This window comes from Tachyglossus aculeatus, chromosome 22 (genome assembly GCF_015852505.1).
Source record: "Tachyglossus aculeatus isolate mTacAcu1 chromosome 22, mTacAcu1.pri, whole genome shotgun sequence".
NCBI classification, from domain to species: domain Eukaryota; kingdom Metazoa; phylum Chordata; class Mammalia; order Monotremata; family Tachyglossidae; genus Tachyglossus; species Tachyglossus aculeatus.
This window is the reverse complement of record NC_052087.1, coordinates 54,442,997-54,469,569: the sequence shown is the minus strand read 5'-3', so window position 1 is coordinate 54,469,569 and position 26,573 is coordinate 54,442,997. Positions and strand designations below refer to the sequence as shown.

The window sequence follows — 26,573 nt, the reverse complement described above, 5'->3', positions numbered from 1 at the left end:
ACCTCATCTGTAAAATGGGGATTAAGACTGTGAGCCCCCCGTGGGACAACCGGATCACTGTGAGCCCACTGTTGGGTAGGGACTGTCTCTATATGTTGCCAACTTGTACTTCCCAAGCGCTTAGTACAGTGCTCTGCACACAGTAAGCGCTCAGTAAATACGATTGATTGATTGATTGATTCTATGCGCTGGGTAGACACCAGGTAAACAGGTTGTCCCACATGCGTTTAGTCCAGTGCTCTGCACATGGTAAGCGCTCAATAAATACCATTGTACGAATGAATGAACGACTGGAAGTGAGGAGACCCCAGATTCTTTGTGAGCAGGGAATGATGAGTCTGTTAATTGTTATTTTGTCCTCTCCCAAGCGCTTAGTCCAGTGCTCTGCACACGGTAAACGCTCAATAAATACCATTCGTGGCTCAGTGGAAAGAGCCTGGGCTTTGGAGTCAGAGGTCATGGGTTCAAATCCTGGCTCCGCCCATTGTCAGCTGTGTGACTTTGGGCAAGTCACTTGACTTCTCTGTGCCTCAGTTACCTCATCTGTAAAATGGGGATTAAGACTGTGAGCCCCCTGTGGGACAACCTGATCGCCTTGTAACCTCCCCAGCGCTTAGAACAGTGCTTTGCACATAGTAAGCGCCTAATAAATGCCATCATTATTATTATTATTATTACCATTGTATGAATGAATGAACGACTGGAAGTGAGGAGACCCCAGACTCTTTGTGAGCAGGGAATGATGAGTCTGTTAATTGTTATTTTGTCTTCTCCCAAGCGCTTAGTCCGGTGCTCTGCACATGGTAAGCGCTCAATAAATACCATTGTATGAATGAATGAATGAACGACTGGAAGTGAGGAGACCCCAGACTCTTTGTTATCAGGGAATAAGTCTGTTTATTGTTATTTTGTCCTCTCCCAAGAGCTTACAGTTGAAGCAGCCTGACTACCTTGTATCTCCCCCAACGCTTAGAACAGTGCCTGGTACATAGTAAGCGCTTAAATACCATCATCATTATTATTATTAGAAGGGAGAGACAGACAACAAAACAAAACAAGTAGACAATAATAATAATACCATTATTATTATTATTAGTAGTAGTAGTAGTAGCAGCACAGTGCTCTGCACACAGTAAGCGCTGGAAGCAGCGTGGCTCAGTGGAAAGAGCCCAGGCTTTGGAGTCAGAAGTCATTAGCTCTAATCCCGGCTCTGCCACTTGTCAGCTGTGTGACTTTGGGCAAGTCACTTGCTTCTCTGGGACTCAGTTCCCTCATCTGTAAAATGGGGATTAAGACTGTGAGCCCCACGTGGGACAACCTGATCACCTGGTATCTCCCCCAGCGCTTAGAACAGTGCTCTGCACATAGTAAGCGCTTAACAAATGCCATTATTATTATTATTATTATTCTTTGTGCCTCAGTTACCTCATCTGTAAAATGGGGATTAAGGCTGTGAGCCCCACGTGGGACAGCCTGATCACCTTGTAAACTCCCCAGCGCTTAGAACAGTGCTTTGCACATGGTAAGCGCTTAATAAATGCCATTATTATTAGGAAGCAGCATGGCTCAGTGGAAAGAGCCCGGGCTTTGGAGTCAGAGGTCATGGGTTTGAATCCCAACTCTGCCACATGTCTGCTGTGTCCGTATTTATTACTCCATTTATTTATTTTATTTGTACATATTTATTCTATTTATTTTATTTTGTTAATATGTTCTGTTTTGTTGTCTGTCTCCCCCTTCTAGACCGTGAGCCCGCTGTTGGGTAGGGACCGTCTCTATATGTTGCCAACTTGGACTTCCCAAGCGCTTAGTCCAGTGCTCTGCACACAGTAAGCGCTCAATAAACACGAATGAATGAATGAATAAATCTTGGGCAAGTCACTTCACTTCTCTGGGCCTCGGTTACCTCATCTGTAAAATGGGGATTAAGACTGTGAGCCCCACGTGGGACAACCTGATCACCCTGTGTCCTCCCCAACTCTTAGAACAGTGCTTTGCACATAGTAAGCGCATAAGCAATGCCAATTATTATTATTATTATTATTATTATTATATGAATGAATGAAGTACTGAGCGCCCACGGTTCCCCCAGGCACTCTCGCCCTCTTGTGGTCCAAAGGTGCCATTGCAGGATCTGTCGTCCTCGGCCTTCCCACCCCTCGCCACCCTCAACCCATTCATTCATTCATTCATTCATTCAATCAATCGTATTTATTGAGCGCTTACTGTGTGCAGAGCACCGGACTACTACTACTAATAATAATAATAATAATGGCATTATTGTCTACTTGTTTTGTTGTCTGCCACTCCCTTCTAATAATAATAATAATGATGATGATGGTATTTGTTAAGCGCTTACTATGTACCAGGCACTGTTCTAAGCACTGGGGTAGATAACAAGGCATTCAAGCTGCTTCAACTAGACTGTGAGCCCCTTGCTGGGTGGGGACCAAGCAGCGTGGCTCAGTGGAAAGAGCCCGGGCTTTGGAGTCAGAGGTCATGGGTTCAAGTCCCGGCTCCGCCAATTGCCAGCTGTGTGACTTTGGAAAAGTCACTTCACTTCTCTGGGCCTCAGTTCCCTCATCTCTAAAATGGGGATGAAGACTGTGAGCCCCCCGTGGGACAACCTGATCACCTTGTAACCTCCCCAGCGCTTAGAACGGTGCTTTGCACATAGTAAATGCTTAATAAATGCTATTATTGTTATTATTATTATTACTGTTGGGTGGGGACCAAGCAGCGTGGCTCAGTGGAAAGAGCCCGGGTTTTGGAGTCAGAGGTCATGGGTTCAAATCCCGGCTCCGCCACTTGTCAGCTGGGTGACTTTGGGCAAGTCATTTCACTTCTCTGGGCCTCAGTAACCTCACCTGTAAAATGGGGATTAAGACTGTGAGCCCCACGTGGGACAACCTGATCACCTTTTATCCCCCCAGTGCTTAGGACAGTGCTTTGCACACATTAAGACTTTTAGACTGTGAGCCCACTGTTGGGTAGGGACTGTCTCTATATGTTGCCAATTTGTACTTCCCAAGCGCTTAGTACAGTGCTCTGCACATAGTAAGCGCTCAATAAATACGATTGATGATGATTAAGTGCTTAATAAATGCCATTATTATTATTATTACTATATGTTGCCGATTTGTACTTCCCAAGCACTTAGTCCAGTGCTCGGCACACAGTAAGCGCTCTATCAATGCGATTGAATGAATGAATATTTATTAAGCACTTACTATGTGCCAAGCACTCTTCTAAGCACTGGGGTATTCATTCATCCATTCATTCAATCGTATTGATTGAGCACTTACTGTGTGCAGAGAACTGTACTAGGCTCTTGGAGGTAGATACAAGGTAATCAGGTTGTCCCACATGGGACTCACAGTCTCCATCCCCCCATCTTACCTCCTTCCCTTCCCCACAGCACCTATATATACGTATATATGTTTGTACAGATTTATTACTCTATTTATTGATTTATCTTACTTGTACATATCTATTCTATTTTATTTTGTTAGTATGTTTGGTTTTGTTCTCTGTCTCCCACTTCTAGACTGTGAGCCCATTGTTGGGTAGGGACTGTCTCTATATGGTGCCAACTTATACTTCCCAAGCGCTTAGCACAGTGCTCTGCACACAGTAAGCGCTCAATAAATACGATTGATTGATCGATTAATCCCCATCTGACAGATGAGGTAACTGAGGCACAGAGAAGTTAAGTGGATTGCCCAAAAACACAACTGATAAGTGGCAGGGCCGGAATTAGAACCCATGACTTCTGACTCCCAAGCCCGGGCTCTTTCCACTAAGCCACGCTGAATACTAAGCACTTGGGAAAGTACAATATGATAATAAACAGTGATATTCCCTGCCTACAACGAGCTTGTCAGTCTAGAGGCGGGGAGACAGACATCAATACTAATAAATAAAATGACAGATAGGGATATAACCCCTTCTAGACTGTGAGCCCATTGTTGGGTAGGGACCGTCTCTATAGGTTGCCGACTTGTACTTCCCAAGCTCTTAGTACGGTGCTCTGAACATAGTAAGCGCTCAATAAATACGATTGAATGAAAGTGGTGTGGGGTGAGGGGGATGAAGAAAGGGAGCGAGTCAGGGTGACGCAGAAGGGAGTTGGGGAAGCTCCCCCTCCCATCCCCTTACTGTAGGGGCTCCTCAAGGTTTAGTTCTTGGTCCCCTTCTGTTCTCCATCTACACTCACTCCCTTGGTGACCTCATTCGCTCCCACGGCTTCAACTGTCATCGCTACGCTGATGACACCCAAATCTCCATCTCTGCCCCTGCTCTCTCCCCCTCCCTCCAGGCTCGCATCTCCACCTGGATGTCTGCCCGCCACCTAAAACTCAACATGTCGAAGACTGAACTCCTTGTCTTCCCTCCCAAACCCTGCCCTCTCCCTGACTTTCCCATCACTGTTGACGGCACTACCATCCTTCCCGTCTCACAGGCCCGCGACCTTGATGTCATCCTCGACTCCGCTCTCTCATTCACCCCTCACATCCAAGCCGTCACCAAAACCTGCCGGGCTCAGCTCCGCAACATTGCCAAGATCCTCCCTTCAAGGCCCTACTGAGAGCTCACCTCCTCCAGGAGGCTTTCCCAGACTAAGCCCCCTCCTTCCTCTCCCCATCCTTCCCCTCCCCCCACCTTACCTCCTTCCCCTCCCCACAGCACCTGTATATATGTATATATGTTTGTACGGATTTATCACTCTATTTTATTTGTACATATTTATTCTATTCATGTTATTTTGTTAATATGTTTTGTTTTGTTCTCTGTCTCCCCCTTCTAGACTGTGAGCCCACTGTTGGGTAGGGCCATCTCTATATGTTGCCAACATGTACCTCCCAAGCGCTTAGTACAGTGCCTCTGCACACAGTAAGCGCTCAATAAATACAACTGAATGAACGAATGAAAAGGAGGGCTCAGTCTGGGAAGGCCTCTGGGAGGAGATGGGCCTTCAATAAGGCTTTGAAAGTGGGAAAAGCTCAAAGTCGGAGCGGAAAAAACCAGACTCCCATCCCAGCAGTCGTCTGGTCAGGTTTGGGTCCTGATCCTCGTACGATCAGCACTTATTACAGCACTTGGCACAAAATAAGTACTTAAATACCACAGTTCAGTCAATCAATGGATTTTTTTTTTGTAATGGTATGTGCTAAGTGCTTACGATGTGCCAGGCACTTGCTAAGTGCCGGATAGATGCAAGCTAATCAATTTGGAGAGACGCCTGGTCTCCCATGGGGCTCCCCATTTTACAGATGAGGTAACTGCGGCACAGAGAAGTGCAGTGACTTGCCCAGGGTCATTCAGCAGACAAATGGAAGAGTGGGCAGGGAATGTATGTGTTGATTGTTGTATTCCTCTGCTCCCCCTCCCCATTGCTCCGACTCCCTCCTACTGTTCTACCCCCTTCCCCGCCCCACAGCACTTATAATAATGATAGCATTTATTAAGCGCTTACTGTGTGCAAGGTTACAAGGTGATCAGGTTGTCCCACGGGGGGCTCACAGTCTTCCTCCCCATTTTCCAGATGAGGGAACTGAGGCCCAGAGAAGTGAAGTGACTTGCCCAAAGTCACACAGCTGGCAATTGGCAGAGCCGGGATTTGAACCCATGACCTCAGACTCCAGAGCCCGGGCTCTTTCCACTGAGCCAAGCTGCTTCACTTGTGCATCTTTGTACAAATTTATTATTCTATTTATTTTATCAATGACGTGTATCTATAATCCTATTTATCTATTTTGGTGCTATTGATGCCTGTCTGTTTCGTTTTGTTGTCTGTCTCCCCCTTCTAGACTGGGAATCCGTTGTTGGGTAGGGATTGTCTCTATCTGTTGCCATATTGTACTCTCCAAGCGTTTAGTACAGTGCTCTGCACACAGTAAGCGCTCAAGAAATACGATTGAATGAATGAATGAATAAACATTCATTTATTTTCAGTTACCTCATCTGGAAAATGAGCCCACTTCTAGACTGTGAGCCCACTTTCTAGACTGTGAGCCCACTGTTGGGTAGGGACCGTCTCTTTATGTTGCCAACTTCTACTGCCCAAGCGCTTAGTACAGTGCTCTGCGCACAGTAAGCGCTCAATAAATATGATTGAATGAATGAATGAATGAAAATGGGGATTAAAACTGGGAGCCTCCCGTGGGACAACCTGATCACCTTGTAACCTCCCCAGTGCTTAGAACAGTGCTTTGCACATAGTAAGCGCTTAACAAATACCATCATCATTATTATTATTATTATTATTATTAACACCCCTGAACCACCTGGGGGGCTTTTTATTGTCTCCACGGGGTGGAAGCGCTCAATAAATACAATTGATTGATTGATTGATTGATTGATTGATTGAAAGGGGACAGGTGGAGGCAGGAGGCCAAATCCCACCCACTCCCCTCCCCTTGAAGCCGAGGGGTCCCCACCTAGCCCCCATCTGGGTAGGCAGAGGAGGCTCCAGCACTCTTTATTGTTGTACTGGACTTTCCCAAGCGCTTAGTACACTGCACACAGTAAGAGCTTAATAAATACGATTAGACTGGAAGCTCGTTGTGGGCAGGGATTGTCACCGCTTAATGCTGCTGGAGAAGCAGCATGGCTCAGTGGAAAGAGCACGGGCTTTGGAGTCAGAAGGTCATGGGTTCTAATTCCGGCTCCACCACTCGTCTGCTGTGTGGCCTTGGGCAAATCACTTCACTTCTCTGGGCCTCAGTTCCCTCATTTGTAAAATGGGGAAGAAGACTGTGAACCCCACGTGGGACAACCTGACTCCAAAGCCCGGGCTCTTTCCAGTGAGCCACGCTGCTTATTATTATTTATTGTTGCATTGGACTTTCCCAAGCGCTTAGTACAGTGCTCTGCACACAGCAGGTGCTTAATAAATGCGATAAGACTGTGAATTATTATTTATTGTTGCTCTGCACACAGCAGGCGCTTAATAAATACGATAAGACTGTGAGCTCGTTGTGGGCAGGGATTGCCACTCTTTATTGCTATATTGTACTGTCCCAAGCGCTTAGTACAGTGCACTGCACACAGTAAGCGCTCAATAAATACGATTGAATGAATGAGTGATTGATTGAATACCCTGAATGACCGGGGGGATAAGGAGGAGGAGGAGGGGAGGTCGGGGGTCAGTCAGAGGTCAATTGGGGGTCAATCAGGGTTCAACCCAGCTCTGGCTCCCCAAGACCGGTGCACCGTCCAGGGCTTGAAGCTGCAGGGTAATCGCCCCACCGCCCTCAGTCAACCAATCACCGCCCGAGCCCAAAACTCTGACAACCAATCCCCTCCCGAGCTCCAAACTCAGCCATCCAATCACCTTCCGAGCTCCGCGTTGAGTCACAACCAATCACCCCCCGAGCTCCAAACTCAGCCATCCAATCACCTTCCGAGCTCCGCGTTGAGTCACCCAATCACCTCCCGAGCTCGGAATGCTGCCAACCAATCCCCTCCCGAGCTCCAAACTCAGCCATCCAATCACCTCCCGAGCTCGGAACGCTGCCAACCAATCCCCTCCCGAGCTCCGCACTCAATCATCTAATCCCGGCTCCGCCACTTGTCAGCTGTGTGACCTTGGGCAAGTCACTTCACTTCTCTGGGCCTCAGTTCCCTCATCTGGAAAATGGGGATGAAGACTGTGGGCCCCCCCCATGGGCCAACCTGATCACCTTGTAACCTCCCCAGCGCTTAGAACAGTGCTTTGCACATAGTAAGCGCTTAATAAATGCCATTATTATTATCCCCGCCCGCGCGCCCGGCTGCGACAACCAATCACCTTCCGAACTCCGCACCAAGGCAACCAATCAACCCTCGAGCTCGGAAGTCTGCCAACCAATCACCTCCCGAGCGCCGAACTCTTTCATTCATTCATTCAATCGTACTTATTAAGCGCTTACTGTGTGCAGAGCACTGTACTAAGCGCTTGGGAAGTCCAAGTTGGCAACATATAGAGACGGTCCCTACCCGACAGAGGGCTCACGGTCTAGAAGACTGCCAACCAATCACGTCCAGAGAGGCAACCAATCACCTTCCGAGCTCCAAAGTGAGCCAACCAATCGCCTCCCGAGCTCCGTATTCAGTCCTCTACTCACCTCCCTCGCTCCAAACTCAGACATCCAATCACGTCCCGCGCTCCGAACTCAGCCAACCAATCGCCTCCAGGGAGCCTCGCGAACTCAGACAGCCAATCACCTTCTTCACTCCGAACTGAGTCAACCAATCACCTCCCGAGCTCCTCAGTCATCTTCTAGACTGTGAGCCCGTTGTTGGATCGGGACCGTCTCTATCTGTTGCCAACTTGTACTCCCCAAGCGCTTAGTACAGTGTTCTGCACGCTGTAAGAACGCTCAATAAATACGATTGAATGAATGAATCGCCGCCTCGGCCCCACTCGGACATCCAATCACGTCCCGCACTCCGAACTCAGCCAGCCAATCATGCCCCGAGTTAGAAACTCAGCCAACCAATCACGTCCCGCACTCCGAACTCAGCCAGCCAATCACCCCCGACTTAGAAACTCAGCCAACCAATCACGTCCCGCACTCCGAACTCAGCCAGCCAATCACCCCCCGAGTTAGAAACTCAGCCAACCAATCACGTCCCGCACTCCGAACTCAGCCAGCCAATCACCCCCCGAGCTGTAAACTCAGGCAACTAATCACGTCCCGCACTCCGAACTCAGCCAGCCAATCACCCCCCGACTTAGAAACTCAGCCAACCAATCACGTCCCGCACTCCGAACTCAGCCAGCCAATCACCCCCCGACTTAGAAACTCAGCCAACCAATCACGTCCCGCACTCCGAACTCAGCCAGCCAATCACCCCCCGAGCTGGAAACTCAGGCAACTAATCACGTCCCGCACTCCGAACTCAGCCAGCCAATCACCCCAACTTAGAAACTCAGCCAGCCAATCACGTCCCGCACTCCGAACTCAGCCAGCCAATCCCTCCCCGAGCTACAAACTCAGCCAACCAATCAGTTCCCGAGCCACAAACTCAGCCAGCCAATCACTCCCCGAGCTACAAACTCAGCCAACCAATCAGTCCCCGAGCTACAAACTCAGCCAACCAATCAGTTCCCGAGTTCCGAGCTCAGTCATCTAATCCTCTCGAACGCCCAACTCAGACAACCAATCACCTCCCGAGCCCCCTCCACGTCGCACTTAGCCAACCAATCGCCTCCGAGCTCCACACTCAAGTCAACCAATCACGTCCCGAGCTCCTCCTTGAGGCAACCAATCACCTCCCCAGCCCCGCAGAGATTGGGCCCCGCCGGCTCAGAGAGGGAGTCGTGGGGGAAGAAAGCAGCACAGCCAGGCTGGGGGTGGGGAACAGGGACCCCCCCCACTCCCTGCCCCCACTAGCAGCTTCTCTCTTCCAACAGAGAATGAAAGAAAAGTCTTTGTGGGAGGGGCAGGGGGCGTCTAGGACATAGACTTCAAACCCCAAAGGTTTGAAGCACAGGCTTGGGAGCCAGGGGTTCAAATCCTGGCTCCACCAATTGTCAGCTGGGTGACCTTGGGCAAGGCACTTAACTTCTCTGTGCCTCAGTGACCTCATCTGTCAAATGGGGATGAAGACAGTGAGCCCCACGTGGGACAACCTGATCGCCTTGTACCCCCTTCCAGCGCTTAGGACAGTGCTTTGCACATAGTAAGCGCTTAACAAGTGCCATTATTATTATTATTATTATTATTAAAGGATGCCCTCTGGAAAGGGGGCAGGGGGAGTGGCCAGCTGGGAGTCTTTTAGACTGTGAGCCCACTGTTGGGTAGGGACTGTATATGTTGCCAACTTGGACTTCCCAAGCGCTTAGTACAGTGCTCTGCACACAGTAAGCGCTCAATAAATACGATTGATGATGATGATGATGGGAGTCGTGGGGGCCCACTCCACTCCCAACCCCCGACTAGCTGCCCCTGTCCCCCCACTGGGTCTGACCAAGTCACATGAGGCCCCCCCCCAAAAAAAAACATCAGGGTCCCCTCCAGGAAGGAGTTTTGGGGGGCCTGTTGTTGGGTAGGGCCGGTCTCTAGATGATGCCGACTTGTACTTCCCAAGCGCTTAGTACAGCACTCTGCACACAGTAAGCGCTCAATAAATACAACAATGTTGGCATTTGTTAAGCGCTTACTATGTGCACAGCACTGTTCTAAGCGCTGGAGGGGATACAAAGTGATCAGCTTGTCCCATGTGGGGTTCACAGTCTTAATCCCCATTTTACAGATGAGGTAACTGAGACTCAGAGAACTGACTTGCCCAAGGTCACACAGCCCACATGTGGCGGAGCCGGGATTCGAACCCCCGACCTCTGACTCCAAAGCCCGGGCTCTTTCCACCGAGCCACGCTACGGTTAATAATGAATGAATGAGGGGGCGGCTGCTGACCCTCCCCGGGTCCCTCTTTAGTTCCTGACCACGCCGTGCCCAGTGGATGCCAACCGGGTGCCCACCGGGTGCCAGGCAGGCTCTGCACGTGCGTGGGTGGGAGCGGAGGGAAGGGCCAGGCTGGTCTCCCTGGGTACCGTCGAGGGGCAGGGAGTAGGGGGGCGACCCTACTCCCCGACTGTGAGCCCGCTGTTGGGTAGGGACTGTCTCTATACGTTGCCAATTTGTACTTCCCAAGCGCTTAGTACAGTGCTCTGCACATAGTGAGCGCTCAATAAATAAATACGATTGATGATGACCTCCGGTAGCAGCAGCGTCACCCACCCCTCGCCCCTGGGCATCACGACGGGGCCCGGGGCCGTGTGCCAGTGTGCCCAGGGCCCGGCCTGGTGCCGGGAGGGAGGTCAGTGCCCGCCGGCGAGGAGGTTGGGGTCCTGGTGGCAGCAGCAGCAGCACGGCGCCGGTCGGAATTGGGGTGCCAGGCCTCTCTTCCGGAGATTCATCAGTCTCTTCGTCTCGAAGACGTCCTGTTCGTCTCTGAGCGTCTTATTCAGCTCTCTGCTCCGAGGGCAGGGGGGTGGACAGACAGACGCCCAGGGCCGGGTCACCGGGGTGGGGGCCGGTTCCGCGCCCCGTCCCACCCTGGAAGACGGTCCGGTCGCCCTCGCCACCCCAGCTCGGTGGTCTTTTAGACTGTGAGCCCACTGTTGGGTAGGGACTGTCTCTATATTTGCCAATTTGGACTTCCCAAGCACTTAGTACAGTGCTCTGCACATAGGAAGCGCTCAATAAATACGATTGGTGATGATGATGACTGTCTCTATAGGTTGCCAACTTGGACTTCCCAAGCGCTTAGTACAGTGCTCTGCACACAGGAAGCGCTCAATAAATACGATTGATGATGATGATGACTGTCTCTATATGTTGCCAATTTGTACTTCCCAAGCGCTTAGTACAGTGCTCTGCACACAGTAAGCGCTCAATAAGTACGATTGATGATGATGATGACTGTCTCTATGTGTTGCCAACTTGGACTTCCCAAGCGCTTAGTACAGTGCTCTGCACACAGGAAGCGCTCAATAAATACGATTGATGATGATGATGACTGTCTCTATATGTTGCCAATTTGTACTTCCCAAGCGCTTAGTACGGTGCTCTGCACACAGGAAGCGCTCAATAAATACGATTGATGATGATGATGACTGTCTCTATATGTTGCCAATTTGTACTTCCCAAGCGCTTAGTACGGTGCTCTGCACACAGGAAGCGCTCAATAAATACGATTGGTGATGATGATGACTGTCTCTATGTGTTGCCAACTTGGACTTCCCAAGCGCTTAGTACAGTGCTCTGCACATAGTAAGCGCTCAATAAATACGATTGGTGATGATGATGACTGTCTCTATAGGTTGCCAACTTGGACTTCCCAAGCGCTTAGTACAGTGCTCTGCACACAGTAAGCGCTCAATAAATACGATTGATGATGATGATGACTGTCTCTATATGTTGCCAATTTGTACTTCCCAAGCGCTTAGTACGGTGCTCTGCACACAGGAAGCGCTCAATAAATACGATTGATGATGATGATGACTGTCTCTATAGGTTGCCAATTTGTACTTCCCAAGCGCTTAGTACGGTGCTCTGCACACAGTAAGCGCTCAATAAATACGATTGGTGATGATGACTGTCTCTATAGGTTGCCAACTTGGACTTCCCAAGCGCTTAGTACAGTGCTCTGCACACAGGAAGCGCTCAATAAATACGATTGATGATGATGATGACTGTATATGTTGCCAATTTGTACTTCCCAAGCGCTTAGTACGGTGCTCTGCACACAGTAAGCGCTCAATAAATACGATTGATGATGATGATGACTGTATATGTTGCCAACTTGGACTTCCCAAGCGCTTAGTCCAGTGCTCTGCACACAGGAAGCGCTCAATAAATACGATTGATGATGATGATGACTGTCTCTATATGTTGCCAATTTGTACTTCCCAAGCGCTTAGTCTGGTGCTCTGCACACAGGAAGCGCTCAATAAATACGATTGATGACGATGATGACTGTCTCTATAGGTTGCCAACTTGGACTTCCCAAGCGCTTAGTACAGTGCTCTCTGCACACAGGAAGCGCTCAATAAATACGATTGATGATGATGATGACTGTCTCTATATGTTGCCAATTTGTACTTCCCAAGCGCTTAGTACAGTGCTCTGCACACAGTAAGCGCTCAATAAATACGATTGATGATGATGATGACTGTCTCTATGTGTTGCCAACTTGGACTTCCCAAGCGCTTAGTACAGTGCTCTGCACATAGTAAGCACTCAATAAATACGATTGATGATGATGATGACTGTCTCTATGGGTTGCCAACTTGGACTTCCCAAGCGCTTAGTACGGTGCTCTGCACACAGTAAGCGCTCAATAAATACGATTGATGATGATGATGACTGTCTCTATAGGTTGCCAACTTGGACTTCCCAAGCGCTTAGTACAGTGCTCTGCACACAGTAAGCGCTCAATAAATACAATTGATGATGATGATGACTGTCTATATATGTTGCCAATTTGTACTTCCCAAGCGCTTAGTACGGTGCTCTGCACATAGTCAGCGCTCAATAAATACGATTGATGATGATGATGACTGTCTCTATGTGTTGCCAACTTGGACTTCCCAAGCGCTTAGTACAGTGCTCTGCACACAGGAAGCGCTCAATAAATACGATTGATGATGATGATGACTGTCTCTATGTGTTACCAACTTGGACTTCCCAAGCGCTTAGTATGGTGCTCTGCACACAGTAAGCGCTCAATAAATACGATTGGTGATGATGATGACTGTCTCTATAGGTTGCCAACTTGGACTTCCCAAGCGCTTAGTACAGTGCTCTGCACACAGGAAGCGCTCAATAAATACGATTGATGATGATGATGACTGTCTCTATAGGTTGCCAACTTGGACTTCCCAAGCGCTTAGTACAGTGCTCTGCACACAGGAAGCGCTCAATAAATACGATTGATGATGATGATGACTGTCTCTATATGTTGCCAATTTGTACTTCCCAAGCGCTTAGTACGGTGCTCTGCACACAGTAAGCGCTCAATAAGTACGATTGGTGATGATGATGACTGTCTCTATAGGTTGCCAACTTGGACTTCCCAAGCGCTTAGTACAGTGCTCTGCACACAGTAAGCGCTCAATAAATACGATTGATGATGATGATGACTGTCTCTATATGTTGCCAATTTGTACTTCCCAAGCGCTTAGTACGGTGCTCTGCACATAGTAAGCGCTCAATAAATACGATTGGTGATGATGATGACCGTCTCTATAGGTTGCCAACTTGGACTTCCCAAGCGCTTAGTCCAGTGCTCTGCACACAGGAAGCGCTCAATAAATACGATTGATGATGATGATGACTGTCTCTATGTGTTGCCAACTTGGACTTCCCAAGCGCTTAGTACAGTGCTCTGCACACAGTAAGCGCTCAATAAATACGATTGATGATGATGATGACTGTCTCTATATGTTGCCAATTTGTACTTCCCAAGCGCTTAGTACGGTGCTCTGCACATAGTAAGCGCTCAATAAGTACGATTGGTGATGATGATGACTGTCTCTATAGGTTGCCAACTTGGACTTCCCAAGCGCTTAGTACAGTGCTCTGCACACAGTAAGCGCTCAATAAATACGATTGATGATGATGATGACTGTCTCTATAGGTTGCCAATTTGTACTTCCCAAGCGCTTAGTACGGTGCTCTGCACACAGTAAGCGCTCAATAAATACGATTGGTGATGATGATGACTGTCTCTATAGGTTGCCAACTTGGACTTCCCAAGCGCTTAGTACAGTGCTCTGCACATAGGAAGCGCTCAATAAATACGATTGATGATGATGATGACTGTCTCTATGTGTTGCCAACTTGGACTTCCCAAGCGCTTAGTACAGTGCTCTGCACACAGGAAGCGCTCAATAAATACGATTGATGATGATGAAAGGGCATGGGTTTTGGAGTCAGAGGTCATGGGCTCAAATCCCGGCTCCACCGATCAATCAGTCAATCATATTTATTGAGCACTTACTGTGTGCAGAGCACTGGACTAAGCGCTTGGGAAGTACAAGTTGGCAACGTATCAATTGGCTGTGTGACTTTGGGCGAGTCACTTTAATAATAATAATAATAATGATGATGGCATTTATTAAGCGCTTACTATGTGCAAAGCACTGTTCTAAGGGCTGGGGGGATACAAGGTGATCAGGTTGTCCCACGGGGGGCTCACAGTCAACCCCCATTTTACAGATGAGGTAACTGAGGCCCAGAGAATAATAATAATAATAATGATGATGGCATTTGTTAAGCGCTTACTATGTGCAAAGCACTGTTCTAAGCGCTGGGGGATACAAGTTGATCAGTTTGTCCTGCGTGGGGCTCACAGTCATCCTCCCCATTTTACAGATGAGGTTACTGAGGCCCAGAGAAGTTAAGTGACTTGCCCAACGTCACACAGCAGACATGTGGCGGAGCCAGGATTCGAACCCATGCCCTCTGACTCCAAAGCCCAGGCTCTTTCCACTGAGCCACGCTGACTCGCCCAAGACCACCCAGCTGACAATTGGCAGAGCCGGGATTTGAACCCACGACCACTGGCTCCAAAGCCCGGGCTCTTTCCACTGAGCCACGCTGCTTTTACTGCTCTGTGCCTCAGTTACCTCCACTGAGCCACGCTGCTTTTACTGCTCTGTGCCTCAGTTACCTCATCTGTCAAATGGGGAGGAAGACTGTGAGCCCCATGTGGGACAACCTCATCACCTTGTAACCTCCCCAGCACTTAGAACAGTGCTTTGCACATAGTAAGCGCTTAATAAATGCCATCATTATTATTATTTCGGCGGGGAGCGAGCATGGGGAGGGCGGGGAAACTGGGCAGGGAGGTGAAAGGCTTCAGGATATCTCTGATCTATTTATTTCTATTTGGTCATTCTTAAGCACCTACTAGACGCTGTTCTAAGCACTGGGGTAGGCTCTGCCGATTGTCAGCTGTGTGACTTTGGGCAAGTCACTTCACTTCTCTGGGCCTCAGTCCCCTCATCTGCAAAATGGGGATGAAGACTGGGAGCCCCCCGTGGGACAACCTGATCTCCTTGTAACCTCCCCGGCACTTTCTAGACTGTGAGCCCGCTGTTGGGTAGGGACCGTCTCTATATGTTGCCAACTTGGACTTCCCAAGCGCTTAGTACAGTGCTCAGCACACAGTAAGCACTCAATAAATACGATTGAATGAATGAATGAATGCTTTGCACATAGTAAGTGGTTAATAAATGCTACCATTATTATTATTATTATACATAATATATAATTTTACATAAATATAATTATTATATATTATTATATATATCACATATATTATATATATTATATATTATTATATATATTATTATATATTATATATACCTGTATATGTGTATATATGTTTGTACATATTTATTACTCTATTTATTCATTATTTATTTATTTATTTTACCTGTACATATCTATTCTATTTACTTTATTTTGTTAGTATGTTTGGTTTTGTTCTCCGTCTCCCCCTTCTAGACTGTGAGCCCACTGTTGGGTAGGGACTGTCTCTATATGTTGCCAACTTGTACTTCCCAAGCGCTTAGCACAGTGCTCTGCACACAGTAAGCGCTCAATAAATACGATTGATTGATTATTATAGATACGAGATAATGGGTTTGGACACAGTCCCTATCCCACACGGGGCTCACAGTCTTCATCCCCATTTTGCAGATGAGGGAACTGAGGCCCAGAGAATACTAATAATAATGACGGCATTTGTTATGCGCTTACTATGTGCAAAGCACTGTTCTAAGCGCTGGCGGGGGGGATACAAGGTGATCAGGTTGTCCCACGGGGGGCTCACAGTCTTCATCCCCATTTGACAGCTGAGGGAACTGAGGCTCAGAGAATTTAAGTGACTTGCCCAAGGTCACACAGCAGACATGTGGCGTGAGAAGCATGAGAGACATGAGAAGCAGCTGTGGCTTAGTGGAAAGATCACGGGCTTTGGAGTCAGAGGTCATGGGTTCGAATCCCACTCTGCCACCTGTCAGCTGTGTGACTTTGGGCAAGTCACTTCACTTCTCTGGGCCTCAGTTCCCTCATCTGTAAAAATGGGGACTAAGACTGTGAGCCCCATGTGGGACAACCTGATCACCTTGTATCTTCCCCAGCGCTTAGAACAGTGCTTTGCACATAGTAAGCGCTTAACAAATACCATCATTATTATTATTATTATTATTATGTGGCAGAGCTGGGATTCGAACCCATGACCTCTGACTCCAAAGCCCGGGCTCTTTCCACTGAGCCACGCTGATTCCCAGGCCTGGGCCCTATCCTAACTTCTGTCTCCCCCTCTAGACTGTAAGCTCTGTGGGCAGGGAATGTGTCTGTTTTATTGTTATACTGTCCCCTCCCAAATGCTTAGTACAGTGCTTCGCACACATTAGGTGCTCAATAAATAGGATTGAATGAATGAGAGTCCCTGATGAAGAGAAGACTGAGGGGCAGTATGTGGGGGTGGGAGAAGGGGTAGTGGAAAGAGCTTGGGAGTCAGAGGACGTGGGTTCTAATCCCGGCTCCGCCGCTCGTCTGATGTGTGACCTTGGGCAAGTCACTTAACTTCTCTGGGCCTCAGTTACCTCATCTGTAAAATGGGGATTAAAAAATGTGAGCCCCACGTGGTTCAACCTGAAGGGATAGTGGAAAGAGCTTGGGAGTCAGAGGACGCGGGTTCTAATCCCGGCTCCGCTGCTCATCTGATGTGTGACCTTGGGCAAGTCACTTAACTTCTCTGGGCCTCAGTTACCTCATCTGTAAAATGGGTTTTAAAAAATGTGAGCCCCACCTGGGACAACCTGATTACCCTGTATCTACCCCAGCGCTTAGAAGAGTGCCTGGCACATAGTAAGCGCTTAACAAGAAGCAGCGTGGCTCAGTGGGAAGAGCCCGGGCTTGGGAGTCAGAGGCCATGGGTTCGAATCCCGACTCTGCTGTGTGACCTTGGGCAAGTCACTTAACTTCCCTGGGCCTCAGTTACCTCATCTGTAAAATGGAGATTAAAAAATGTGAGCCCCACGTGAGACAACCTGATTACCCTGTATCTACCCCAGCGCTTAGCAGAGTGCCTGGCACATAGTAAGCGCTTAACAAGTTGTTGCCAACTCATCCCCATTTTACTGCTGAGGTAACTGAGGCTCGGAGAATAAAACTAATAATAATGACGGCGTTCATTAAGCGCTTACTATGAGCAAAGCACTGCTTTAAGCGCTTAGTACAGTGCTCTGCACATAGTAAGCGCTCAATAAATACGATTGATTGATTGATTTAAGCGCTGGGTGGGTGGGGGGAGGATACGCGGTGATCAGATTGTCCCACGGGGACTCACAGTCTTCATCCCCATTTTACAGCTGAGGGAACTGAGGCTCAGAGAATAATAATGTGAGCCCACTGCTGGGTAGGGACTGTCTCTAAATGTTGCCAACTTGTACTTCCCAAGCGCTTAGTACAGTGCTCTGCACACAGTAAGCGCTCAATAAATACGATTGATGATGATGTACTTCCCAAGCGCTTAGTACAGTGTTCTGCACACAGTAAGCGCTCAATAAATACGACTGATTGATTGATTAACAAATACCGTCATTATTATTATTATTGAACACTGTACTAAGCACTTGGTGGAGTTAATGTCTTTCCCACTAGACCATAAGCTCCTTGTGGGCAGGGAATGTGTCTGTTTATTGTTCTACCATATTCTCTCAAGCGCTTTGTACAGTCTCTGCACTTAGTGAGCGCTCAGTAAGTATGATTGAATGAATGAACAATATAATAGTCAATCATATTTATTGAGCGCTTACTGTGTGCAGAGCACTGTATGAAGCGCTTGGGAGAGGACAATATAATAATAGTAAGCGCTTAATAAATGCCATTATTATTATTATTATTATTATAAATGGACACCTAACTGGGAATGTGTCCATTTATAATAATAAATGGTTAGTAGACGTGTTTACAGCATGGTTGTGACTTTGGGCAAGTCACTTAACTTCTCTGCGCCTCAGTTCCCTCATCTGTAAAATGGGGATGAAGACTGGGAGCCCCCCGTGGGACAACCTGATGTCCTTGTAACCTCCCCAGCGCTTAGAACAGTGCTTGGCACATAGTAAGCGCTTAATAAATCCCATTATCATTATTATTATTATGGTTTTGGATCTTAACTTTCCATCTGTGAGTCGCTGAAGGACCGTTAGAGTCTCCCAGAGCACAAGATGGCAGGGGTGGGTCCTGCAGCAGGAGGGATTTCAGTCAGACAGTTGCAATCGTTTATAACCAGGAGAGGTTGTGAGAAGCAGCATGGTGCAGAGGCTAGAGCCCGGGCCGGGGAATCAGAAGGTCATGGGTTCTAATCCTGCCTCGGCCACTTGTCTGCTGTGTGCCCTTGGGCGAGTCACTTCACTTCCCTGGGCCTCAGTTCCCTCATCTGTAAAATAGGGATTGAGGCTGTGAGTCCCCCGTGGGACAGGGACTGTGCCCAACCCTATTACCTTGTATCCACCCCAGCGCTTAGTACAGTGTCTGGCACATAGTAAGTGCTTAACAAATACCATAATAGTAATTATAATAATAATAACATTTTATTAAAAAAAAATACGGCATTTGTTAAGCGCTTGCTATGTGCAAAGCACTGTTCTAAGCGCTGGGGGAGGATACAAGGTGATCAGGTTGTCCCGCGTGGGGCTCACAGCCTTCACCCCCATTTTACAGATGAGATAACTGAGGCCCAGAGAACTTGTGACTTGCCCAAGGTCACACAGCTGACACGGCCCGCTCTTCTAGACTGTGAGCCCACTGTTGGGTAGGGACCGTCTCTATATGCTGCCAACTTGGACTTCCCAAGCGCTTAGTACAGTGCTCTGCACACAGTAAGCGCTCAATAAATACGACTGAATGAATGAATGAATAGTAAGCAGCGGGGTCGATAGAGTTTATGCAGACGGGACACGGGCCCGGCCCCACACGGGTCTCAGTGGGAGGGAGAACAAGTATTTGAACCCCTATTTTACTGATGAGGTAACTGAGGCACAGAGAAGCAAAGCCACTTGCCCAAGGTCACACAGCAAACAGGAGGCAGGAGCCGGGATTAGAACCCATGTCCTCTGACGCCCAGGCTCTGTCCACCCCGCCCCCCCCGCCTCTTTGACCCCAGAGCCGCCACATTCACTCATTCAATCATATTTATTCATTCCTTCATTCAGTCGTATTTATTGAGCGCTTACTGCGTGCATTCATTCAATCATATTTATTCATTCCTTCATTCAGTCGGATTTATTGAGCGCTTACTGTGTGCATTCATTCAATCATATTTATTCATTCCTTCATTCAATCGGATTTATTGAGCGCTTACTGTGTGCATTCATTCAATCATATTTATTCATTCCTTCATTCAATCGGATTTATTGAGCGCTTACTGTGTGCAGAGCAATCAATCAATCCATCAATCGTATTTATTGAGCGCTTCCTGTGTGCAGAGCGCTGTACTAAGCGCTTGGGAGGTCCAAGTTGGCAACACTGAGAGACGGTCCCTACCCAACGGCGGGCTCACGGCCTAGAAAGCGTGGGGAGGTTACAAGGAGATCAGGTATCGAGTGTTTACTGGGTGCAAATCACTGTACTAAGCGCTTAGCACTGAACTATGCTCCCCTGCCCGCTCCACGCCGGGTACCTGAGCAGCTCCAGTTGGCGCAGGAGGCTCTGTCTCTCCTTCTGCATGTTCTTCGAGACCATGACCACGTCTCTGCAGGGGTTTGGGGGAGAGACGGGGAGAGATAAGCGCTTAGAACAGTGCTTTGCACTCATTCATTCATTCATTCATTCATTCAATCGTATTTATTGAGCGCTTACTGTGGGCAGAGCACTGTACTGAGCGCTTGGAAAGTACAATTCGGCAACAGGTAGACAGTCCCGACCCAACAATGGGCTCACAGTCTAAAAGGGGGAGACAGGCAACAAAACAAGTAGACCAAGCGCTTAGTACAGCGCTCTGCACATAGTAAGCGCTCAATAAATACGATTGATGAAGTAGACAAGTGTCAGTACCGTCAATAGGTCCCTGAGGCCCAGAGAAGGCAAGTAATAAAAATAATGATGATAATAATAATGGTATTTGTTAAGCCTTTACTGTGTGCTTACACAGCTGACAAGTGAGTGGCTCAGCGGAAAGAGCCGGGGCTTTGGAGTCAGAGGTCATGGGTTTAAATCCCGGCTCCGCCACTTGTCAGCTGTGTGACTTTGGGCAAGTCACTTCACTTCTCTGGGCCTCAGTTACCTCATCTGTAAAATGGTGATTGACTGTGAGCCCCCCGTGGGCCAACCTGATCACCTTGTAATCTCCCCAGTGCTTAGAACAGTGCTTTGCACATAGTAAGCGCTTAATAAATGCCATTATTATTATTAAGTGGTGAGGCCAGAATTAGAACCCATGATCACTGACTCCCAAGCCCGGGCTCTTTCCGTTGAGCCACGCTGCTTCTCTAGTAAGTGCTCAATAAATTCAGTCCTCCTCATCATCAATCAATCAATCAATCAATGGTATTTATTGAGCGCTTACTGTGTGCAGAGCACTGTACTAAGCGCTTGGGAAGTACAAGTTGGCAACATATAGAGACAGTCCCTACCCAACAGTGGGCTCACAGTCTAAAAGAATAATGATGATGGTATTTATTAAGCGCTTACTACGTGCAAAGCACTGTTCTAAGTGGTGGGGAGGTTACAAGGTGATCAGGTTGTCCCACGGGGGGCTCACGGTTTTAATCCCCATTTTACAGATGAGGTAACTGAGGCACAGAGAAGTTAAGCGACTTGCCCAGAGTCACACAGCCGACAACTGGCGGAGCCGGCATCAATCAATCAATCGTATTTATTGAGCGCTTACTGTGTGCAGAGCACTGTACTAAGCGCTTGGGAAGTACAAGTTGGCAACATCACGATCATCACTAGAGAAGCAGCGGGGCCTCGTGGATAAAGTCCGGGTCTAATCCCGGCTCCGCCACTTATCCGCTGAGCGACCTTGGGCAAGTCGCTTCACTTCTCTGGGCCTCAGTTCCCTCCTCTGTAAAATGGGGATTGGGACTGTGAGCCCCACGGGGGACAGGCTGTGTCTAACCCGATTTGCACTGTATCCACCTGGCATCTAGTATAGTGCCTGGCACAGAGTAAGCGCTTAACAAATGCCACAGTTCATTCAATCATATTTATTGAGTGCTTACTGGGAGCATAGCACTGTACTAAGTGCTTGATAATGATGATGGCATTTGTTGAGCGCTTTACTATGTGCAAAGCACTGTTCTAAGCACTGGGGTAGATACAAGGTAACCAGGTTGTCCCACGTGGGGCTCACGGTCTTAATCCCCATTTTACAGAGGAGGTAGTTGAGGCCCAGAGAATAATAATAATAATGGCATTTATTAAGTGCTTACTATGTAAGCTCTGCCAATTGTCAGCTGTGTGACTTTGGGCAAGTCACTTAACTTCTCTGTGCTTCAGTTACCTCATCTGTAAAATGGGGATTAAAACTGTGAGCCCTCCGTGGGACAACCTGATCACCTTGTAACCTCCCCAGTGCTTAGAACAGTGCTTTGCATGTAGTAAGCGCTTAATAAATGCCATTATTATTATTATTATTATTATTATTATTATTATTATTATTATGTGCAAAGCACTGTTCTAAGAGCTGGGGAGGTTACAAGGTGATCAGGTTGTCCCACGGGGGGCTCACGGTCTTAATCCCCATTTTACAGATGAGGTAACTGAGGCCCAGAGAATAATAATAATAATGATAGCATTTATTAAGCACTTACTATGTGCAAAGCACATAGTCACCCAAAGTCACCCAGCTGACAATTGGTGGAGCCGGGATTTGAACCCCTGACCTCTGACTGCAAAGCCCGGGCTCTTTCCACTAAGCCATGCTGAAGTGGCTTGCCCAAGGTCACACTGCAGATAAGTGGCAGGAGAAGGAAGCGTGGCTCAGTGGAAAGAGCCCGGGCTTTGGAGTCAGAGGTTGTGGGTTCAAATGCCGGCTCTGCCACTTGTCACTCCATCACCTTGCCCCCTCCTACCTCACCTCCCTTCTGTCCTTCTCCAGCCCAGCCCGCACCCTCCGCTCCTCCGCCGCTAATCTCCTCACCGTACCTCCTTCTCGCCTGTCCCGCCATCGACCCCCGGCCCACATCATCCCCCGGGCCCGGAATGCCCCCAATCCCTCTGCCCATCCGCCAAGCTAGCGCTCTTCCTCCCTTCAAGGCCCTGCTGAGAGCTCACCTCCTCCAGGAGGCCTTCCCAGACTGAGCCCCTTCCCTCCTCTCCCCCGCCTCCCCCTCTCCATCCCCCCATCTTACCTCCTTCCCTTCCCCACAGCACCTGTATATATGTATATATGGTTGTACAGATTTATTACTCTATTTATTTATTTATTTTACTTGTACATTTCTATCCTATTTATTTTATTTTGTTGGTATGTTTGGTTTTGTTCTCTGTCTCCCCCTTTTAGACTGTGAGCCCACTGTTGGGTAGGGACTGTCTCTATGTGTTGCCAATTTGTACTTCCCAAGCGCTTAGTACAGTGCTCTGCACATAGTAAGCGCTCAATAAATATGATTGATTGATTGATTGTCAGCTGTGTGACTTTGGGCAAGTCACTTCACTTCTCTGGGCCTCAGTTCCCTCATCTGTAAAATGGGGATGAAAACTGTGAGTCCCACGTGGGACAACCTGATCACCTTGTATCTACCCCAGCGCTTAGAACAGTGCTTTGCACATAGTAAGCGCTTAACAAATACCAACATTATTATTATTATTATTATTATTATTATTAAGTGGCAGAGACGGGAATTGAACCCACTGCCTCTGATTCCCAAGCCCGGGCTCTTGCCACTAAGCCACGCTATTATTATCATCATCCAAGGTATTTACTGAGTGCTTACTAAATGTAGAGCACTGTACTAAGCGCTTGGAAGAATACAACAGACATAGCCCCTCCCCACAACAAACGTCCAGTCTAGAGGCTAATAATAATAACGTATCCCATCCCTGGGTTGGAGGCAGGCAAGTGAGGAAACTGAGGCACTGACAGGGGCATCACTTGGATAACAGAAGCAGCTTGGCTCAGTGGAAAGAGCCCGGGCTTTGGAGTCAGAGGTCATGGGTTCGAATCCCGGCTCCACCACGTGTCTGCTGTGTGACCTTGGGCAAGTCACTTAACTTCTTGGAGCCTCAGTGACCTCACCTGTAAAATGGGGATGAAGACTGTGAGCCCCACGTGGGACAACCTGATCACCTGGTATTCCCCCCAGCGCTTAGAACAGTGCTTTGCATATAGTAAGCACTTCATGAATGCCATTATTATTATTATTATTATTATTATTATTACAGGGAGAGAACTTCCCAGGGAGAGGCCTTCCCAGACTGAGCCCCCTTTTTCCTCTCCTCCTCCCCATCCCCCCGGCCATACCTCCTTCCCCTCCCCACAGCACCTGTATATATATTTGTGCAGATTTATTACTCTATTTATTTTACTTGTACATATTTACTATTCTATTTATTTTCTTAATGATGTGCATCTAGCTTTATTTCTATTTATTCTGATGACCTGACACCCGTCCACATGTTTTGTTTTGTTGTCTGTCCCCCCCCTTCTAGACTGTGAGCCCGCTGTTGGGTAGGGACCGTCTCTAGATGTTGCCAACTTGTACTTCCCAAGCGCTTAGTACAGTGCTCTGCGCTCAGTAAGCGCTCAATAAATATGATTGAATGAATGAATGAATGGGAGAGGACAACAGACATAGCCCCTGCCCACAACAAACTTCCAGTCTAGAGGCTAATAATAATAGTGAATCCCATCCTGAAGATGGGATTCCCATTCTCCCATCCCATCCCATCCCATGAGAAGCAGCATGGCTCAGTGGAAAGAACCCGGGCTTTGGAGTCAGAGGTCATGGGTTCAAATCCTGGCTCCGCCACATGTCTGCTGTGTGACTTCGGGCAAGTCATTTAACTTCTCTGGGCCTCAGTTACCTCATCTGTAAATGGGGATTAAGACTGTGAGCCCCAAGTGGGACAACCTGATCACCTTGTATCCTCCCCAGTGCTTAGAACAGTGCTTGGCACATAGTAAGCGCTTAATCAATGCCATCATTATTATTATTACTAGGGACCGTCTTTAGATGTTGCTAACTTGTACTTCCCAAGCGCTTAGTACAGTGCTCTGCACACAGTAAGCGCTCAATAAATATGATTGAATGAATGGGAGAGGACAACAGACATAGCCCCTGCCCACAACAAACTTCCAGTCTAGAGGCTAATCATCATCAATCGTATTTATTGAGCACTTACTGTGTGCAGAACACTGTACTAAGCGCTTGGGAAGTCCAAGTTGGCAACATCTAGAGACGGTCCCTACCCAACAGCAGGCTCACAGTCTAAAAGGGGGAGACAGAGACCAAAACCAAACATACTAACAAAATAAAATAAACAGAATAGATATGTACAAGTAAAATAGAGTAATAAATATGTACAAACATATATACATATATGATAATCATCATCATCATCATCAATCGTATTTATTGAGCGCTTACTGTGTGCAGAGCACTGTACAAAGCGCTTGGGAAGTACAAATCGGCAACACATAGAGACAGTCCCTACCCAACAGTGGGCTCACAGTCTAAAAGGGGATAATAATAATGACGGCATTTATTAAGCACTTCCTATGTGCAAAGCACTGTTCTAAGCGCTGGGGAGGTTACAAGGTGATCAGGTTGTCCCACGGGGGGCTCACAGTCTTCATCCCCATTTGACAGATGGGGTCACTGGGGCCCAAAGAAGTGAAGCGACTTGCCCAAAGTCACCCAGCTGACTCTGAACCCATTACCTCTGACTCCAAAGCCCGTGCTCTTTCCACTGAGCCACGCGGCTTCTCTAAATGAATCCCACCCCCGGGTTGGAGGCAAGCAAGTGAGGAAACTGAGGCACCGACAGGGTGTTGTTAGTTTGTTAGTATGTTTGGTTTTGTTCTCTGTCTCCCCCTCTTAGACTGTGAGCCCACTGTTGGGTAGGGACTGTCTCTATATCAATCAATCAATCAATCAATCAATCAATCGTATTTATTGAGCGCTTACTATGTGCAGAGCACTGTACTAAGCGCTTGGGAAGTACAAATTGGCAACACATAGAGACATAGAGGTTGCCAGTTTGTACTTCCCAAGCGCTTAGTCCACTGCTCTGCACATAGTAAGCGCTCAATAAATACGATTGATGATGATCACTTGGAAGACAGGGAGAGACCTCAGGTGTCCGGCCCCTGCGGGCCCCGGCCCAGCCCAGCGTGCCCCTGCAGCGGCACCTGTGCCTCTGTTCATTCTCCAGCCGGGCCTCCTGCTGCAGGCTGCGGAGCTGGTCCCGGGTGGCGTCCAGTTGGTCCCGGTTCTGGTCCAGTTCGGCCCGGTTCCGCTCCAGTTCGGCCCGGAGCTCCTGGTTCTGGCGCTGCAGCCGGGCGTTGTCCACCTGGGCCGCCGCCTGCCTCCGGCTCAGCTCCCGCAGCTCCTGCTCCAGCTGGACACGCGGACACGCCGGGGGGAGGACCCCACCCCAGAAAGACACGGGAGAACATCAGCTTTTAGACCGTGAGCCCACTGTTGGGTAGGGACTGTCTCTAGATGTTGCCAATTTGTACTTCCCAAGCGCTTAGTCCAGTGCTCTGCACATAGTAAGCGCTCAATAAATACGATTGATGATGATGGAAGCCAGAAGGAAAGTCAGACAGCAGGCCTCGGTCTGGGCTCTCCCCTCTGGGTGGCTTCCAGTAATAATAACGATAATAATGATAGCATTTATTAAGCGCTTACTGTGTGCAAAGCACTGTTCTAAGCGCTGGGGAGGTTACAAGGTGATCAGGTTGTCCCCCGGGGGGCTCACAGTCTTCATCCCCATCTGACAGATGAGGGAACTGAGGCCCAGAGAAGTGACTTGCCCCAAGTCACCCAGCTGCCAGTTGGCCAGATATCAACAGCGTGGCTCAGTGGAAAGAGCACGGGGCTTTGGAGTGAGAG

General features: G+C 48.3%; 2 protein-coding genes across 3 annotated transcripts in view; both read right to left on the bottom strand.

The window, feature by feature from the left end:
• CD151 (CD151 molecule (Raph blood group)) overlaps positions 1-8,268 on the bottom strand; it is a 52,449-nt gene extending 44,181 nt beyond the window's left edge. The window contains exon 1 of the mRNA XM_038764300.1: positions 8,109-8,268. The gene's annotated coding sequence lies outside the window, so the exon portion shown is untranslated. The remainder of the gene's footprint in view (positions 1-8,108) is intronic.
• A 2,370-nt stretch (positions 8,269-10,638) lies between these two features.
• Positions 10,639-26,573, bottom strand: part of CRACR2B (calcium release activated channel regulator 2B) — a 53,567-nt gene continuing 37,632 nt past the window's right edge. For both annotated transcript variants that reach the window (XM_038764298.1, XM_038764299.1), the window contains exons 8-10: positions 25,868-26,076; positions 20,192-20,263; positions 10,639-10,962 (exon numbers count right to left, since the gene is read on the bottom strand). In XM_038764298.1, the coding sequence (XP_038620226.1) occupies positions 10,809-10,962; positions 20,192-20,263; positions 25,868-26,076 (435 nt within the window). In that variant the 3' untranslated portion in view covers positions 10,639-10,808. The remainder of the gene's footprint in view (positions 10,963-20,191; positions 20,264-25,867; positions 26,077-26,573) is intronic.